A 19,874-nucleotide genomic window follows, 5' to 3' on the forward strand; every position below is an offset into this window, starting at 1 on the left:
TATTGTGGAATAAAGATCTAGGATTATGAGTTGTCTAATCAATCTGATAAAATTATGTATTATTATTATTTATGTCAAAGCTTCAAGTAATGAGTAATGTTTTATGTATTTATTTTGTAACTTGTATCGTAAGTCAAGTTGATGTACATTTTTTTATTGCTAAATAACTATTGAACATCTCATGTAATTTTACACTTCATGTAGCAGGAAAAACAATATATTTTTACTATGTATAAGAATAAGATAGTAAATACAAAATATCACATACTATATAAGGTAAGAGAAAATAAGACCAATTAAAACTCGTAATCAATAATAATGCAAACAGCTCAGAATGTATTGGGCTTTTTGGCAACAGAAATAAGCAGGCCAGATTATCAGGACAAAAATCTATTGGGCCAGAACATCGTTTGGGTCCTGAGCTGACTCCAACACTGAAGAAGAGAATCAACTGTTTACAGTGTCAGCCAAACACAAAGCTACAAACACTGAACCCAGCACGTTGCCATGAGAAGCCGAATCACGAAGCCAACAACACAGCCGTAACTTCTTTTACATCCGATTCCAAAATATCGAAATTCTCGCTCCAATCTACTCAGAATCGAATCTGCAATTTGCAATGAGTGAGATCACTTCACCTTCGCCGGAAATTCAATCCAATTCGAGTTCTGCTAGCTCTGATAACGACCCTGACCCTCCCATCCACCTCCAGTTGCCTCCTCTCTCGTACTCCCTCTTCGACGCTGAACCCTCCGAACCAAACGGCGTCGTTCACGGATCCGCTTCTTCTGAACCTCCAAAACCCTCGCAGTCGCACGAGGTTGTGATTCGCGGCTCCTCCGAACCTGCCAGCCCTAGCAGCAGCGGTTACGCCGGGGAAAGAGGCAGCAGCAGCGCCACCAGCATCTCCGCTGCCGATGACCTAACTCACCACGAAATTGAGGAGCTCAGCATCCACGATGATCCCCTCCCTCCTCCAACTTCGCTCCCTGGGAAAAGGAATGCCGATGAGGTATACATTTCATCGTCGATTTCTTCGTTCACGAATTTGATTCCATGTAAATTTTTGTCGTTCTCGGGTCTATGATGATTTACATTTTGAATTTAGTTGATAGAGAAGAAAATGTAATTAAATAAGCGTTAGTTTTGTTATAAATTCCGGTTAAGCGTGTTAAATTTGCTTGGCAGACATTTAACTTAAGGATGCATGTGATATCATATTATGCTTGATTAATAAATAAAGTGCAGGATGATGCTTCCATTTCATGGAGGAAAAGGAAGAAGCATTTCTTTGTTCTCAGTCATTCTGGCAAACCTATATACTCTAGGTTAGTGTTTATTCTGTCAATACTATACTCGTCTATATATCTTTCTAGAATTTCTCCCTTAAGATTCATTTCCCCATCCGCTCCTCTATTTATTGTTTTGCACCGTGTTCCTTTCATTCCAGGTATGGGGATGAACACAAGCTTGCTGGGTTTTCAGCAACGTTGCAAGCTATCATTTCATTTGTGGAAAATGGGTACTGTGATGTCTTTGTTCTGGTTAAATATTACCTAATAGTATCTACTTGCGGAGATATTATGTATTTGAATGATTTGAGAGGGACCATGCAAACATTTCCATTTTCTATTTTCAGGGGTGACCGTGTCAAATTGGTGAGGGCCGGAAATCATCAGGTCTGATCACATGCTTTTCTCTCTTAAACGTCTTTGTTCATGGATATACAGTTTTCTTTGCACATTGCTTCGTTACAAACTAGCACTTGGAGCCATGATAATATTGTTATGCAAAATGACATTTTATCGTTGCTTAGAAACTAGAAAGTTTTAATTGGACTTATTGGCTGTTTGCTCTAGCTTTTGGTTCTGAACTGCCATCTTATGTTTTGCGCTTATGTTTTGCACTTAAGTATTGCTTAGGAGAAAGAGTGTTTCTTTTTTTTTTTTTTTAATCTCAGGTCTTCATGGCTACAATCCTTGGTGTTGCTAATCTTATTTTGGAGCTATGTTGCAGGTGGTTTTTCTTGTGAAAGGGCCTATTTACTTAGTTTGCATTAGCTGCACAGAAGAGCCTTATGAGTCGTTAAGAGGGCAGTTGGAGCTTATCTATGGCCAGGTATGATTGAGTTGACACTTGTATACAAAATGTTCATGGATTCATTTATTTTACTGAATAGGCCTGCTTTTGCTGCTTCTAATCATCATAATTTATTAAGGCATCTTTGTAGTAAGTAAATGGACTAGTTTTGTTGTTGCAGTCATATGATACATGTCGTTGATACATATTGCAGGTGATTGTTATACTGACAAAGTCAATAAACAGATGTTTTGAGAGGAATCCAAAGTTTGATATGACACCCTTGCTTGGTGGAACAGACACCGTCTTCTCTTCACTAATTCATTCTTTTAATTGGTTTGTATCTCAACTATGAACTAGTTGGGTTATATTAAAGGCGAAATAGTAAAATCTCATCTAGTATGGGGCTACTTTAGGTGTTTTTGTATAGTCTTTCTTTTGGGTATGCCCCTTCCCCTAACCCACCCCCTACAACAAGGAAAAAAAAAAAGGAGAGACCCTTTTTTTATTTTATTGTTTTATTTTGGTGGGTTGATTTGGTAAGATGGAGATTATTTGTGATTTCTAAATATCTTTTTTTAAACATTGCTTTTTGTCTTTTTGAATCAGGAATCCGGCTACATTTCTTCATGCTTATACCTGTCTGCCCCTTACATATGCAACAAGGCAAGCTGCTGGTGCTATCTTGCAGGATGTTGTGGATTCAGGTGTTCTGTTTGCAATACTAATGTGCAGGCACAAGGTTTAACCCTGTACATAAATTGTCTTGTTATGAACTGACATAAAATAATAAAATAACCATTGTATATTAAATGCAGGTAATCAGTCTAGTTGGTGCACAGAAAGCCACACTTCATCCAGATGATATGCTACTGCTGGTCAACTTCGTTATGTCAACAGAATCCTTTAGGCAAGTAGAATGTCTTTTTATCTTTCAGATAACATCGCCATGTTGTTTGTGGCAGTCTTTGTCATCTGTCCTTCATTAACAAATTGTTTGGACTTTGGATTTCTTTTATTTTTCGTACTGTTGTTCAGTTTCTTACCCTCTCTCTCGGGCTATAATTATGCAGGACATCTGAATCATTTTCACCTGTTTGCTTGCCAAGATACAATCCTCTGGCATTTTTGTATGCTTACATCCATTATTTTGACGTGAGTGAGAAATGATTGCATAGACAATTGGCACATTTGGCGTATATAGTTGTTCAGCTCATAAATAACAAAGCTATCTTTATATGTGGCAGGATGATACATACTTGATGTTGCTGACCACTCGTTCAGATGCTTTTTACCATCTCAAGGATTGCAGGTATATAATAGTTTAATATCCTGATCACTGTTATTCTTGGACTTTTTTTAAAAAAGAATTTAAAAAGTAAAGAGGTAAATAAACAATGGTTAAAAATGAAGATATTTTAGGTCTTTCTGTAGAGGTTATTTTTCTTGCATGGTTTAGAAGTTACCTGCCAATTCATAGGATTCGTATCGAAACCGTCCTGTTGAAGTCCAATGTCCTTAGTGAAGTTCAGAGATCCTTGCTAGATGGTGGAATGCGTGTTGAAGATCTGCCACCCTTACCTCCTCATTCTGGATCATCATCTCATTTGGGCTATCCCGGGCTTCCAACAGATTCTCCTTATAGATCGAGGGAACCGGGTTCTGGCACTGGTGGTGCTGCTGGTTTGTGGCATTTCATATACCGAAGTATATTTCTGGATCAATACGTATCTTCAGATTTCTCATCACCAGTGAACACTCCTCAGCAGCAGAAAAGGTAAAAATGTTATGACAACTTGCTTGTTTCTTAAGCTTCCATCACTGTGTTCTTCTGGGAAGCATACCTGATTTCATTTGTTTCTGCAGGCTATATAGAGCTTATCAGAAGATTTTTTCTTCAATGCATGATAAAGGAATTGGCCCTAACAAAACTCAGTTTAGAAGGGATGAAAACTATGGTAATTAATTTCATTTGTTGATTCTAGATAGTTATAGTACATCTCAGATGTGGATGCATGTCATGTATATCTTATTTAGTGTTGGTTTGTATCTGAAATATTTTGGAGAGACTGATTCTTTGTGTGCCAGGCCCATTGTTTATTGTGAGGTGTGTTTAGATCTTTGTGCCAGTAAAACGACAAGCAAATTTACACAATATGCTGCGATAAACCAACTTTGCTAGTCAAAACTAAACCCTATTTAGTGGTATATCTGAAGAATATAACATTTTGGTAGGAAATGCACTAGAGAGTTTTGGGACAGAACTGATGATGGAACAAATGGTAGAATTTTTCTTTAGGAGATTCTGTCACGTGACAATAAGATCTGCATAAGTTCAAAGAAGAGTATGCCAAATAGATGATAGCATAATAATTATAGGTAGAGACAGACAGAAAACTTTGGGTTATCTGCAAATATGGTTTATGGCATTTATCCATTCAAATATCTGAGCCAACCTAGTGGTAGAAGACTTTGTGTTGTTCATGTTTTGTGGCTGAGTTGTAAAATACCTTTGCATATACAATCTACATTGAACTCTGATCAAATTAATCAGATGAATTTCATTTGGCAGTTCTGCTGTGTTGGGTAACACAGGATTTTGAGCTTTACGCTGCATTTGATCCCCTTGCAGACAAGGTACCATTTTTGCTTACAATATTTCTCAAATTGTATTTCTAATCTTCCATTTTTTTATGTCGTATATCATTATACAGGTGTAAGTTAATGACTAACATCCAATGAAAGATCTAATATAAAATTTTCACAATTTTGAAATCTAGCAGTTCTGTATATTACTGTGATTTCATTCATTGGCTTACTTTTACTGTTACAGTTGCTTTAGTTGGTTTAGATTCTGAAGATAAGAAAAAAATCAGTATTTTGTTTTGATGGAAAAGGGTTTTATAGGGGAGTTTGAATCCTCTCAAATGAAATTTGTAAAGTGAGAATTATTCTTGGTTCATTTGGATCCATTTGCAATTAAATTTATTGATAAAAAAGCGGTTTACTCTTCCTTTCTCACATTACAAACTTGTTGAATTTGGAGGTATTCAAATAACTCCTGGTCTTGGATGAATGGTAAAAACTTTACAAATCCTCTTTATGTTGTACTACTGTGGATAAATTCTGATTATTTTCCCAATGATTATATGCAGGCCTTGGCAATAAAGACTTGCAATAGGGTTTGTCAATGGGTAAAAGATGTTGAAAATGAAATATTTTTGCTAGGAGCTAGCCCCTTTTCATGGTGACTTCCTATGAAATACTGTAAAGATGTACGAGTAAGTTTATTTTACATAATATCTTGCGAGTTTATTCTTTTTTTCTATCTTCGTTTAGAAACTCAAATGTAAAATCATTATTCATCAGTTTGTCAAGTGTCACGCCCACTCCCAAAATGTTTCTTAAGTCGTCATCATCAGCTGTTAAGAGTATATGAACTAAAGGTGTTGCTGAAATGATGATTCCTGTGCCTGCATTAATATGGCACTCTTGTTTTGGGGGAACCAACAGCTTGCTCATTACTTGCCACAGTACCGCAGTTTGGTTGTTAAGTCACTACAAAGTCTGTTAGTTGTATAGCATATAGATAGACTATTGATTCTAGTAGATTATTTTTGGGGAACTATCTCACAAATAAGGTTATATTCAATACAATTTTGTTCCGGTTCCATTCATAGCACCTTTGTATCAATTTTTAGTTTGTACAAGCGATGAGTATTTTATTCTGATCCCTTTTATATATCATCCGTCAGACGGGGCATGCTTGTGTGTAATGTGCAGTATATTTATTTTAGTTTTGTATTACATCTAAAGAGTAAATGCATCCACTAAAAGAATTTCATAAATGTGGGGAGAATTAACTTTAAGCTAGGGATTGCACTCGCAGAGACCCTTGCTGTTTTAATGGGCTTGGATTGGGCCTGTTAAATTCTTAAAGATGCTGGCAAATAAGTAATATTCCAACTAAATGTTAATTTGATGGGGTTGGTTCAACATGGGTATCATCATTTTTTTCTGGGTAGACCTGTCATCATATGTTGAATGAGCGTATTATATTTTGTGCTTATTATGTATACAAGAATTTATGGGATGGTGAGAATTTGGAAATGGGTAAATTGGAATCATTGGGGTGGAAAAGAAAAGAAAAATATTGCCTTTATAGTTGGTCTATATTCAGAAAATATGTAGCATATGCATATGGTTTTGCAGTATGAGCTTCGCCATAAGAAGTCAATTTCCTTTACAGTGAAAGCAAGACAATAACTAGCTCAACTTGTTCACATAACATGGCCGTGGAGAACATAATTCATGAAGTACTTTCAATTGGTATCGTTTTGATTTTCTCCATGCCTTTTTCCTGCTTATTTCCCATATGTTATACAAGATGGAAAGGCATCTTAATCCGTCAAGATGATTTCACATGCCATTGTCCATATGCAATGGCATACTGCATACATTTGTTTTTTTCTTCCCACCTTCAATAGCACAATGTTATTTGGATCTTTGAAAGCTACAATACGAGTAGTAGTAGTAGAAGAACAAGATTATGAATTTATAACACTATATTGTATTTTATTATTTTTTAATTTTATATGCATGAAAACAATGTCAGTAGCTAGTAATGGCACATGAATACATGGTTCTCATTTAATGCATGATGTCAATAAGGACAAGGTGTGTTAAATATAGTTGGGTGGGAAAAAACCAATAAATAAGAAACTCAAACTCTCTTTCCCCCGAAACACCTCCATTCATTACGTTGGTCATCTTCACTGTGAATTCGGTGGCTTCAATTTGTCAAAAAGCTCCATTAAACCCCTTTTATGACGTACCCTGGAAAAAAGGGAAAAAAAAAAACTTTTATGATCACTTCGATATACTTTTCCCCGAGTCGAACTTCACCGATTTTGGAGAATGAAAGTTTTTGCTTCCCACTTTCTGCATAATAATAAATCCTATTCCTATGGGCTTTCAAACCCTCAAAATTTCCATAATACCATCCCACTCCCCCTTGGCACCTCATCTCATTGCTAGACTGAAAAAGAGTACGTGGATATGCATTATGGCAAGTTCCTCAATGGGCTTTTGGGTTCTTCAATGTGGATATGCAAACTGAATAAAATTAAAAAACCATATTTATTAAATCTAATTCCTATCACGTGATATGTTATAGGGTTCGTCCCTGGTTCAGTGGCTTCTTAACTTTGCATTTATACGCACCATTATGCAAAGTTCCTTCGTTACTGTTTTACAATTTTGACCTCCCCACTTCAGTGCTATGTAGTGTGTCATTTCTTTGCACTATAAGATTAATCCCATAACTAGGTCAGCACAAATAGAGTCAACGTCAGCATTGAAGATCTTACATTCACAATTTCACTTTTGTTGTTAGTTTAGAAAAGTCATGTAAAGGAACTTGAATTACAATTTGTCATATTGTAAGGACTAAGGAGTAAGGACTAGCATGGTTTACTACTCTCAAAAAAATAAATCTCCATTTCACGTTACAAACTTGGATTATATTGATTATTGGAGCCACCAGCGGGACTAGGTGAAATGAATATATATAGATAATAATAGACACGTGGTCCAGATGATTAAATATGCAAAATTTTTAGGTGTCTTTCACCGAATTGTGATATATTGGATATTGAATAATACTTATACTGAATTCTTTACTAGACAGATAGCTATCGTAGCACATGAACATGCCATTAGGCAGAGAAGCATAGGTTTCGGGAATTAATGCAAACAAAATTAGATTCCGCCTGCTTCATTTATGTTATGATAGGTCGTCATTTTTTTTAATTTTCCAATCGTATGACTGTGAACTATGAAGCTCTCTCTTTATTATTGTTATTATTTTTAATTAAAACCTGTGTTGAATTTTGTGTAGCGTAAATATAAAAGTAGGTTACACGTTTGTCTGACCCGCGATTTAAGACTGAATATCATTTATTAGGCCTAGCTACTTGAATTTTTCATGTAAATTAAAATTCCTTTGTTTTAATGTAAAAACAATATCCTCATTTTAATAAAGCTGTGACAGTAAATCAGAGGAAGGTAATATATAACTAGGGATGTCAGATTTCTTTTTAATTTTTCAATGTGTTTGCAATTTCTTTTAAGAGGATATTTCATCAAGCCAATATGACTGAATTTTAGATAGAATGAGATTATAAATTTAGAAAAAAAAAATTTCTCATTAATGTTAGGTGAGGTGATTTATTATAGACTATTAGTCTATTAGGGTTAGAGAGACAAACAAAAAATCAAAATTTATTTTATTTAATATTTATTAATTATTACAATAATTAATATTTAGTTATTTACCATGAATATAGCAATTTCTTTTTTCCTTTCCTAATTAACTTGCATGATTGGTAAGCAAAACAAAGTCAAAATCCTAGTTCATAAATTTTAAAATAAAATTGAAATTCCTGAATGGATTACCACACAAAGATGGATCTCCTCATAGGCTTCGTACATTTTTCCACACTATTATTCTTGTACTTTGAAAGTTGAACTTAAACAAATGCAAACAAGAACAAAATGTAAGTTGCCAAAGTCTAGTTTGTCGTCTAGACAATACTTACTTAGTTATTACCTGGGAGTTGAAGGTGTAATTAGGCCACTAATAGGTGGCTTAGTTAAATATTACTAAGATTTTGTATAAAACACATTAGCAAATAGATTAAGAAAAGGTCAATCACAACACTACTCAGAAAACAACAAAACACCAAAGTAAACACAACTGTTGTAGATCATAATTACAATTAAATATTTCAGGAAAAAATTATTAAACCTTGTGTTGACCTAGAACCAACAAAGAACAATAAATAACTTCCTCAATATAATAATAATAATAATAATAATAATAATAATAATAAATAATGGAAATAATAATAATTACCTTCTTTTTTTTTGTTTTTCCTTCTACTTCCCTTTCCCTTTCTCACTTTTCTGCACAATTTCACTTTCTCTCTGCCCTTTTCTCTCATTTCTGCATCAAAACAAACCCTAAAACCCCATTCTTTCTCGCCGGAGACAAAATTTTCCGGCGACAAAGCTCCGATTACGACCCGATCGGGATCTATCTCCGGCGGCCATTTCCACCGGAGAAAAATAGAGAAGAAAAATGTACAAGAACCAGCTGCAGGAGCTGGCGCAGCGGAGTTGCTTCAACCTGCCGTCGTACACGTGCATTCGGGAAGGTCCCGATCACGCTCCGAGGTTCAAGGCGACGGTGAACTTTAACGGCGAGACCTTCGAGAGCCCTCACTACTGCTCAACGCTACGCCAGGCTGAGCACTCCGCCGCCGAGGTCGCACTCAACTCCCTCTCTCACCGTGGCCCCTCTCACTCCCTCGCCGCTAAGATCCTCGTGAGTTCTTCTCCTTCTTCACTGTCGCTTCGTTCTTACTTACTGTCTTTAACTTCATTAGTGTAGAGATTTAGGGTTTTGAGGAGAAAATAAATAAATGCAAGTTGCGAATGTGTGATGAACCTGGATAATGTGAAGCTAGTGGTGTTCGCCGTGAGCGTTCCGGAGCTTACCAGGGTCGGTTGTTGTGGAATTACTGGAATGCCCTTGTACTTGAACTTGGTCTGGTCGTTGTGTGTGGGTAGTGAAAGAAATTTTTCTTTTTTTTTGGATTAGTTGACCTTAGTGGCAAGAGATTGTGGGAACAGGATTGGGATTCTAGTTCTCAACTAGTGGTGTTTCGATGTGAAAGTCAAACATTACTGACAAACTTAGGTTTTGAATTTCAGTAGTTTTTCTACTCTAGATGTGAGGACTTCTTGTATCCTTTAGTGAGAATCTAGTCATCTCAGGGAACTGTTGTCGCTAAGAGTGCAAACTGCCGGCTCAACTAACTCAATTTACTAGAAATGCAAGCCAATTTTGTTAAGTCAATTACATTTGAATATGGATATTTAGTGATTCTATGTTTTGGATAAGTCCAGTCATTTACTGTTGATTGAATATTGTAAACGGCTCCCAATTCATCAGAGCTATTTTAGATGGTAAATATGCCGACTCAGGGTGATCCTTGAGAAATTTAAGGTGCTTATCTTGTAAAATTGCTAACAGTAATACCCTAGGGAAACTACAGTAGTACACTTATTTTAAGTTGAGCGTTGTTAATATCATCCATGATTCTACGATCGTTGTGCTAATTATGTGTTCTTGGTTGACTGATGGTCTGATGTAATTGCCTCCCTTTTTATTTCAATAAATTATTAATATACTAGCATTACAGTTTGACAGTGAACCATGACACTACAAGTCGTTACTATTTCTAAAGGAAGGCTGGGGATATTGGTTGCACCTTGCTGTTAATACTATTAGTTTTCCTTCATAAAGGATGATCGGTGTTGTTAGCCTACATTGTTCAAGACAATAATCTGTTTCTGGAAAAAAGGACTTAACTTTGTGCTGCTCTGTTCTAACTTCTATCATGCAACTAGTTCACCTGCTGTAACTTTCTAGTGCTTGTAATTTTGTCTAGACTGTTGGTATTTCTAGGTGCTCTTTTTCTGGTGTTAAATAACCAAGAACATTCTCTGTAACATCTGCTGTGTTCTCTTATTTGTTTGGAGCCTTTGACCTTTCACCTTTGCATGTCTTTTAAAGTGGAATATGTTGGAACCATGAGTGTGGTAATGTGGTACAGTGTAGCATGTTTTCTCCAATGTATACATTCATCTATCAACAACATTCTCAATTAAATTATTACGCAAGTTGAATGGCTTTTGTTATCAAATTGATGTGGAATTTCCCTTTGAAGTATTTCTTTTATTGGCCTTTATTATCGTTGTTAATATGTCTGCAGATCCACATTGCATTGAATGGCTTAGTTGCACCCTTAGTATTATTTCTGTCCATGTACTTATGAACATCCGACTTTCAGGATGAAACTGGAGTATACAAGAACCTCTTACAGGAAATTGCACAAAGGGTAGGGGCACCATTGCCTCTGTACACAACATACAGGTCAGGCTTAGGACATCTACCTGTTTTTACTGGGATGGTAGAATTGGCTGGAATTACATTCACTGGTGAACCAGCCAAGAATAAGAAACAAGCTGAGAAAAATGCAGCAATGGCGGCTTGGTCATCTCTTAAACAATGTAAGTGGCTGGATTGCTTTTGTCTGAAAAATTAATTGCTTTCATGGGAATATGGCGCTTTTTACATTCATATGTCCTGGATGTATAATATTATTTTATGTAGACTACAAAATGGAACAGGGGCAATAACCAACCTGGCCTGTTTCCTTTATTCTCATTATTGTAAGATATGTGGTAAATCCTTTGTTCTTCAACACATTGTAAACTTGCCAGCCAGCAATAACAAAAGAGCATGCTGCCACCTTCCCAAACCTGGTGTGGTAGTACTTTTCTTTCACCATTCCAGATTAAAATTCTCTGATAGACATAATATTACATGCCAGATAGTTTATTTCACCTCCTTTTCGTTTACCCCTTTTTTAACCAAAAGATTAAAAAATCTATGTAAATAATTGAATTTTAACTAGCAATATTTTTTTTCCTCACCAGTGGCAAAAGAAACTGCAAGCTCTTCGAATGAACCAGAGATCAATGATGAACTTGAACAGATCACAATAGCACGGGCTTTACTGAACTACCGCCAGAAGGAAAAAATGGCAGTGTCAAATCCAAATGCTTTAATGCCGTTCCAAAAGAAATTTCATATTCAACATCCCAGGGCATCCAGTCCACAACCTCTACCTGCAACTACATCAAAGATCCTTCCCCTAATTTGCCTAAAGACAGCACCTCGAAATAAGCCCTCATTGGCAACCGCAAATGAAGGACCTCGAAGCAGGCATCCTTTAACAGCTAGTGACAGTTCCCTGTTACCACCACAATCTTCTGCACTAGAAAGCCGAGTTGCCCGTCCCATAAAGTTCCCTGCAGCAGGAGCAGCACCATATGTTCCCCTTCGACATATGAGATCATCATGCCATGGAATTGCTCCTGCAGTGAATATACGGTCAGTAGTACCTGTCTATGCTGCACCACCTCTTCCACCACCCGGCACAGTGCCCCAGCAGGTTATAAGGGCTTCTACTGTACAACTTGCTCCTCCGGTCACTATTAGGCAAGCTATTCCAGTATATGCTGCTCCACCAATAAGTAAAGATGAACCTGCTCCTGTTCAGAAGCAAAACCCCCTTACCCCGGTTAAAGAAGAAAAACTGCCACCTAAAATTAAAGAGACGGATGCCAAGTTTGAGAACGCATTAGCAGAATCACGGACAGCACAAATCTTGGAGCAGCTGAAAATTTGAAATATATAGAATTCAGCATCCATGGGAATGTAGCCAACTTGTCATAGTTTTGTGCTGATCTAGAATTTGCTTCTCATCTTATAATGAGTGATGTTAAATCATCCCTTCCATTTTCCTTCTCTACCCCCATTTTGTCCTGTTAAACGCAACAATTGGTCGGGTTAATTAGCACCAGCAGCCCAATATATGTGAAAATTTAAGAGCAGTTTGGCATGTCATTTGCTCTCTCCGCATTTTTCTTTCCATTTTTTTCCCTTTTTTTTTTTAAATGTATGTCATTTCTTAGTATTCCTTGTCAGCAAGTCTGCCAGTTCGATCATCTTGCATTGTTCTTGCGAATGGTCTTTTCTACTCCTGCATGTGGAATTCCCTGACCAACATTGCAAATACCGTTTCAGATCAGAGATTGAGTCTCTGCAAGTGGAGGAAATGAAAAAGGTTGTGTTTGAAGCCAGAAGCCTTACTCGTTGAGGCTTGCAGATCACATTAGGAAAAAGGATCTATTATAGATCATTTATTAGGTTTTCTAGGTTCCCCCTGGACTCCATGGTGGTTATCTATACTTGTTATTCATGTTATATAATCGAGCTACATCAGGAGAATCTGATTCTTCAGCAAGTTACTTTTATATTTTTCACAGGATTGAGTTGTGCATGTGGAAGTTTCTTGCGGAATTCTAACAAGTAACCACTCATATTTGGACAAACTTGCATTTAAGAGTAGGTTTTACTAATTTTGTCCAACATTTTATGGGTGTTGCTAATTTTCTTGTTTACCTAAATGTAAGTGATTAGACTTTTGCTCATTAGTACGGGAGAAGTTACATCATTTTCAAAGGTTCTGAGACTATGACACCAGCTTGAGTAGTACTTCGATTCAAATCCAAATACTGGATCGTAGTTTACAAAACAAAATAATGTTATTTATGTTTGAATGTTACTCTCAGAAATGTCATTTATAATGTATACAAATAGTTGAATTTAAGGTAAAAGGGATTCACAGCTAGGTTTTAGGATGAAGTTGTAGGTTTTGAATAAGTTGAAGTTGGTTGTATTTATTGGGTCAAAATTAGAATTTACCACTGCCTTCTCACTCTCAAGGTATGAAACGGTGGTTGATTATTTTTCTTCTTTTTCCCCTTTAGAGAGGGAACAGTCTTACACATTAGTCTCATAAAGTAGACCTTTCTGGTACTGAACCAGTAATCACAACCACTGTTGAGGAACTTGGCACACCCTTTTATCTTAATCATCTTTGTCACGTACCATTCAATTCAACATGCACTCTTTAAAGTTGTTCAAATGTGCAGTAAAGTTGAAACACCTCCCCCTTAGCTGTGAAGTCATTTTCGTCCTGTCGTTGAATTACAAAGCCTTTCCTGTGTAGTAACAGATAAAATAGCATTCAAAGTTGCACACTTTTATTTGTTTTTTCCCCTTTGTAAATCACCATGATACAAATCTCACATTCTATAATTGTACAGGGCAGTGCCCCAGAGTGGTCATGTGGATCCTTAACTGTGTTGGAGTCTTAAATGGAACTGCAGAAGTACTCTTGGTGAAGTAGTTGGTGTGTGTTTAATGCCTCTGAATTTCACAGACCACAGAATTTGAAGTTGACCCTTGTTCTTGTTTAATTCGCTTTATGAAGAGAAATACTTGCATGTTCTTTTAGCACATTTAATACATATTTTAGAAATATTTGCAGTCACTCATTTTTCATTTACAATATTTAAAAGTTATATGAAAAGTAAAAATAAACTTGTAAAATACACGCTTAAATATGCTTTAAGAACATGCAAGTATTTCTCGTTAATAAGAAGCAGAACCTCTTTTCTATAAACATTGCTATCAGTAACTGCAAGTTTATATGCCATAACTGAGTCCACACACCCCAAAACGCATAAATGGTTAATTCTCATAAATTCATTGCAATGTAAAACTTGTTTTGTCTGCCACTGGAGTCTGGACACTACTCTCTGTCTCTCACAACACCACCTCTTATCCTATCTTTCTGCATGATAATCAAATTCAAACCAAATCCACCCTCATATATATTGGGATTAAAGAGACATAGAGACATATTAAAATCAATTGGTAGGTTCCTTCAGACACAATGTTAGATAAACAGCATTCAACATGCAACAATGTGCATTAAAAACTCAATGCCGTGCTTCGAAAATATCTTTGTCTAACTTGATTGGTTTCTACTTTCTACCAAGACACAAAAGTTAAGGTAATAAGGTTAAATAATCAGTAACCATTCACCAACTTAGAAAATTGGTTAAGATGATAAATGCCTTAGACTTCATTTAGATCAATCAAGATATTATAGAAATTTTTTTTTTTATATTGTATTAATAATTAACCATGATACGTATAAACAAAAAATCAACCACCAAATGAGTTAAACAATATATATATATAATGATTAATTTAGTGACTGATTTTTAGCGTGCAGATAATATTTTTTATTAACAATATACAATGGTAAGAGTAAAAGAAAAGGAATTATTTGACACTGTAAAATGTGAAGACAGTTCCAGGATGGCATATAGAGACAAAAGATATGGAGAAAGCTAGCTATGCAATGGATCCCTCAATATATTCCCTTGAGCATCTCACATCAAAGGTACAAATCTTCAAATTTATTTGGTGCTGTTTGTTTGCATCCTGCTTGGGAACCTTTTACTTGCCTAAACTTTACTCATAAAATATTAAAATCACAACAAGGAGGATTTTTTAACACATGATATTGGTTAGATAAATTCAAAAGTATAAAGATATTTAAAAAAATGTAATTATCTTCTTTTTCTTAAGGTAATTTAGTTGTTTTTGTTCTTCCTTTGTTTCTTTTAATTTCCTTGACTAATTTTTAAAGACAGAAGCTAACAAAATTGAGAAGGGAAAATACAATTTTGAATCTTTTAAATCTACTATAAGCTATATGTGCACTTATGTAGATCTATCCAGTGCTGAAGTTAAAGATGTAACTAGCTGTCTCAAAAGAATATAGAATAAAAATCAATATGCATGAATTAAAATTTTGTACTTTTAATTACAAATTATCATCTAGAACTGGAATCGGTGATCACCTTGATGAAATGACTAATGGGTCCCTTGTGCCTTTCCCCCTTGGCCTAATTATACTGATCTTTCGGACAGCTTAGAGGTTACATCAGGTAGTTACATAATTGATTTGTTTGTCATGTAGTATGAAAAAAAAAAAAAAAGAGGAAAAGGAAAACTTTTTAAAATATTTAATTTCAATTATTTGAACTTATTTAAATAAACCAAACAAAAATTACTTCCAAAGTTAGTTTTCTATTAAAAGAAAATTGTATAAGAAAACACATCATGTGAGGATAAAAGGAAAAATTGCATATAAAGAAATTAAAAGATAAATTATTATACGAGTTTAATTTTAATCCACTGACAGTATAAAACGTTTTATATAGTAATCGTATAATCATATTTCTTCTTTTTGATGACCATTTATATGACCAATATAAAAAGTAGTTATTTTTAATGTGTAGTGTTCCGAGTTATGTAATTAGATACACATATAAATTACAATTTTAAAAAGTAAATTACAATTTAACCTTGTAGGATGAATGGTATATATATTATGTGTACAGTAGTATTAGGGGTCAGCATATTTTATAATTTGTAGTCATCAATTATCTGTCATTAATATTTTTAAAATTATATCTAATACTGTAAAATTATATTTTTTTTACTGATTAAATACTGACTAAATTTTAATAAAAGTGTTAACAGTTTAGACTTTTTCTCATGTGTATATATAGTATTAGCCGGAATAATAGGGTTTGTGGTGCCCTCCATTCAAACCAAATGCATAGTTGTGGTTTGGCACCACCCTTAACCACCAAGACAGTGCAGGGGGCATCTTTATCCATTTGTGGGTTAAATCTTTATGGTGAAAGCAACAGAACCTCAAAATTGGGAGGGTGGTGTGATGTGATCAAATACAAAAAATAAATAAATAAATTGTAGGACCAATCACACTTTTGTTTCATTTTTATTTCTTACAAATATTATAAGAAGTAATCTTTTTATGTAATTGTATATATTATTTAATAAATTTAAACATTTAAAATAATTATTTATTTAATTAAAACCATTTTATTTTTAGTTTTATAAAGCAGGGAGGTTATATGTTATTATTTGAGCAAGGTGCATTTTTTGATGATGTAAATCTCAAACATTAGGACAAATAATAAGTGTGCCGAACAAGCAAAGGTGTTGTGACTTGTGAGGGCCAACCCTACCAGGGAGATAGAGATTAGAGAGAATGTTTCACAATTGCTCTAGTTTAGTGGGGCCAACCCTCCACTTCTAAGACACCAATAACCAAAAGAGATATCATTTTTTAGAATAATATTATTTCTATATTAAAATTGACATTTTATTTTTAAATATTTAATTTATAATTGTTTAATTAGTTTTTTATATTTCTTCTATTTATTCAACATTTTTTTCCAAAAAATAGACCTTTTAACATTTAAAATATTATATTTTTGTTCAATATTTTATTTTTTAAATTTTATTTTGTATTTTATTGATTAAAGTTAAAATTTTCTTTTAAAAATATTTATTTTTTATTTTTTATTCTTATGTTATTTTCATTCTCAAATTATTAGAATTACCATCATAACTATTATAGTTACAATTATAATTTTTGTCCGTATCTAAAAAAATTATAATAAAAAAAATCTAAAACAGGTACTATTTCAGAGAATTAAAATAAAATAAAATAAAATACTTTAAATAAAAAATATAATATTTTAAATATTAAAAATAAAATTAAAATCTAATTCTAAAAAAAATTGATTCAAGCGTTAGAAATTAAATTATTTCTTTACTCACTTAAAATTTTTTCATATTTACAATTGTCGTCCACTTTTTTTTTAATCAAAATACTCAAACTCGCGACCTCTTAAGTGAATACAGAAAGATTATACCATTTCAATTATAGTTCGTTGGCCAATTCTCGTCCACTTAACCGCACCCATAATATTAAATATCATATTTGATAAATAAAACCCTTTTTTTTAACTAACAAAAATTTAAAAAAAAAAAGTAAAAACTAGAATATTGAAGGGGTGTGTATGGAGCCAGGCCAGAGATGAAGGGCCCACATGATTGGACTGTAGATGGGGCCCAAAAGATGGTGTTTGAGAGGAGGCAAGTGTTTAATATTCCATTGCTATGAGTTATGAGAGATATAAAGCAGTGGCTGAATGCAAAAGGAAAAAATGGAAGGCTGCACCAATTGCCATTGGGATTTAGGAAAAGAGAAAGGGAAGAAGATACATTAATTAATAATTTATTAATTAATTAAACCAAAGAAAGCAGAAAAGGTGAAACTATCAGAGAAGGAAGGGGACAAAGTGGAAGAATGTTAATCCCATGATTGTAATAAAGCTTAGCAAACGAAAATATTCCTATTTGACTTTGTTATATCTCATCATACACCATTCATTCTATATAAATTTAGCTTCGCTGTTCATTCATATGTCACAACTATTGTTGTTTTTAGTGCTTTTCTTTAGGGTTGACAAATAATTTATAGTTAGTTGTGTTTCTAATCCGGTTTATTAACTCTTGACAAGTACTCTTATTTATGGGAAAAAAAGTTAAAAGAAAAAATAAATAACTAATGCATATGTTAAAGAAGGGTTATTTTTTGTTATTAAGATATCATAATTGTTTCAAAAAATATATAAAAAATAAAAATAATTCTATAGTGGTGTTTATAGTTAAATTTTATTAATAACATAATCAAACTTTATACATAGTATAATCAAAGCATATTAATATTTATAGTCAAAATATGAATAAAAATACAATAAGGATGATTGCTTTTGAAATTCATAAAAAATTTAATTATTTTTGGAGTAATTATTCAAATCGATCTCTAAGAGGTTTAAAAATTGATATTTTAGTCTCTAAAAAAAATTAATACACAGATCAATCCCTAAAGTTTTAGTCAGTTTTCAGTTCATTTTTCGGTAGAATAATTACTCAGATTAGTTCCAAGAATTTTAAAAGTAGACATTTTAGTTTCCAAAAAAAATTAATACACAAATCAATCTCCAACGTATTTCCTTTCAGACATAACAGTTTCTCATCTATTTTATTTTTACTATATGTCAACCTTTATTATTATTAACTTAGCTTTGTGCATGTAGACGATGACACTAGCATATTAATATGCTCTTTTTGTTAGAAACAAGTAAGGTGAAGAATGATGCTTTGAAATCCAAACTAAAACATTTTTTTAATACAAACATGTTTTTTAAAATAAAACATCTTTTGATTATATTAAATACAAAAATATCAAATGATTTTAACCTTGAATTTCTTGTAAAATAATCTTTAATAATTTTATTGAATATTATTATTATTATTATTATAAATACATACATAAGAATCTAATGAATAAATTTATTATTATTTTTGTCTAAAAAATACAAAAAAATTATGGCACAACATTATTGTGCAATTAATAATAATAATAATAATTTTTTTTTTTTTACGAAAGACTATTATGTCTGACGGAAAAAATATTGGAGATTGATCTGTGTATTAATTTTTCTATGGACTAAAATGTGTGTTTTTATAATTTTTGGGAACTGCCCTGAGTAATTATTTTGGTAGAAAATAAATTGAGAACTGATTTGTCTGCCAAAGTAAAACCTTTGAGATATTTTTGTATATTAATTTTTTTTAGGATTAAGTCGATTTTTAAAATTCTTGAAAACTGATTTCGATAACGAAAAATATAGAGTGACAATGAGAATATTAAACAATGTGAACAATAGATATATCGAAAGTTTAATTTAATAGGTATGCAGATGATTATGTTGATTCTTAGTTGGACGGTAGTTATTTCTTTTGATTCGGTTTACTCATGTATATAGTTAACAATGGCTAGATGCTCAATTCATTAGATGTGTAGATGGTTATCCTAATGTTAGGGTTTAGGAAGTAATTTTGAGATAGATACTTTTTTATTTTATTGAATCAATTCTAGAGTCTGTTGTTTACATTGTTCACAAAAATCATTATCTATCTAATAAAATTCTTTAGATAATTACTCTTATTTTAATATATCTACATATACTAAAACAGTAAAACTAGTATAAATTATTCACTTATTTGTAGAATAAAAATGAAAATCACTAGTATTGCCCACCAAACATGTTATTGAAAAAGTTATCTAAAGCATCATCATGAGTTGAAATTTTATAATTAAGCTTATCTTATTATTATAATATTAGTCTGATCTTTTCAGTCAAGTTAACGTTTAACTGTGGCAAAGAAGACGTAGAGAAGGTCATTTTCTCACAAATAGTGGCGACAAAACCATGGAAGCATGAAAAGCTTTTCTCATGTTATTGGAAGAAACTAAAGGCTGATTTTTTTTTTTTATGGAATAACATTGTGT

The 19,874-nt window shown here is 33.4% G+C and overlaps 2 protein-coding genes across 3 annotated transcripts; both read left to right on the forward strand.

Annotated features, from left to right (window-relative positions):
* Window positions 1-358: 358 nt before the first annotated feature.
* Window positions 359-5,894, forward strand: LOC107613414 (vacuolar fusion protein MON1 homolog). Of its 2 annotated transcripts, none has more exons than XM_088496074.1 (15): window positions 359-1,012; window positions 1,249-1,328; window positions 1,451-1,522; window positions 1,640-1,679; window positions 2,017-2,118; window positions 2,294-2,415; window positions 2,689-2,821; window positions 2,898-2,989; window positions 3,153-3,234; window positions 3,327-3,391; window positions 3,560-3,856; window positions 3,946-4,037; window positions 4,652-4,716; window positions 5,235-5,360; window positions 5,449-5,894. In XM_088496074.1, exons 1-14 carry the CDS (start codon window positions 620-622, stop codon window positions 5,328-5,330), a joined length of 1,731 nt encoding a protein of 576 aa, XP_088352200.1. In that variant the 5' UTR covers window positions 359-619; the 3' UTR covers window positions 5,331-5,360; window positions 5,449-5,894. The 2 variants fall into 2 exon arrangements, with proteins under 2 accessions (XP_088352200.1, XP_088352201.1); XM_088496075.1 differs by having other exon boundaries at window positions 5,235-5,354.
* Window positions 5,895-8,974: 3,080 nt separating this feature from the next.
* Window positions 8,975-12,720, forward strand: LOC107613591 (double-stranded RNA-binding protein 2). Its single transcript, XM_016315668.3, has 3 exons — window positions 8,975-9,466; window positions 10,998-11,217; window positions 11,647-12,720. The coding sequence occupies exons 1-3, from the start codon at window positions 9,221-9,223 to the stop codon at window positions 12,399-12,401; spliced, it is 1,221 nt and encodes a 406-aa protein (XP_016171154.1). The 5' UTR covers window positions 8,975-9,220; the 3' UTR covers window positions 12,402-12,720.
* Window positions 12,721-19,874: the final 7,154 nt, after the last annotated feature.

The sequence above is a fragment of the Arachis ipaensis genome, chromosome B8, assembly GCF_059453495.1.
Source record: "Arachis ipaensis isolate K30076 ecotype BB chromosome B8, ASM5945349v1, whole genome shotgun sequence".
In the NCBI taxonomy this organism is placed as follows: domain Eukaryota; kingdom Viridiplantae; phylum Streptophyta; class Magnoliopsida; order Fabales; family Fabaceae; genus Arachis; species Arachis ipaensis.

Coding starts and splice junctions, on each gene's coding strand:
- LOC107613414 (XM_088496074.1), top strand. CDS start 620: ATGAGTGAGATCACTTCACCTTCGCCGGAAATTCAATCCAATTCGAGT. Junction 2,990..3,152: donor ATGTCAACAGAATCCTTTAG/GCAAGTAGAATG, acceptor ATAATTATGCAG/GACATCTGAATCATTTTCAC. Junction 3,392..3,559: donor TACCATCTCAAGGATTGCAG/GTATATAATAGT, acceptor GCCAATTCATAG/GATTCGTATCGAAACCGTCC.
- LOC107613591 (XM_016315668.3), top strand. CDS start 9,221: ATGTACAAGAACCAGCTGCAGGAGCTGGCGCAGCGGAGTTGCTTCAAC. Junction 9,467..10,997: donor CCCTCGCCGCTAAGATCCTC/GTGAGTTCTTCT, acceptor TCCGACTTTCAG/GATGAAACTGGAGTATACAA. Junction 11,218..11,646: donor TTGGTCATCTCTTAAACAAT/GTAAGTGGCTGG, acceptor TTTCCTCACCAG/TGGCAAAAGAAACTGCAAGC.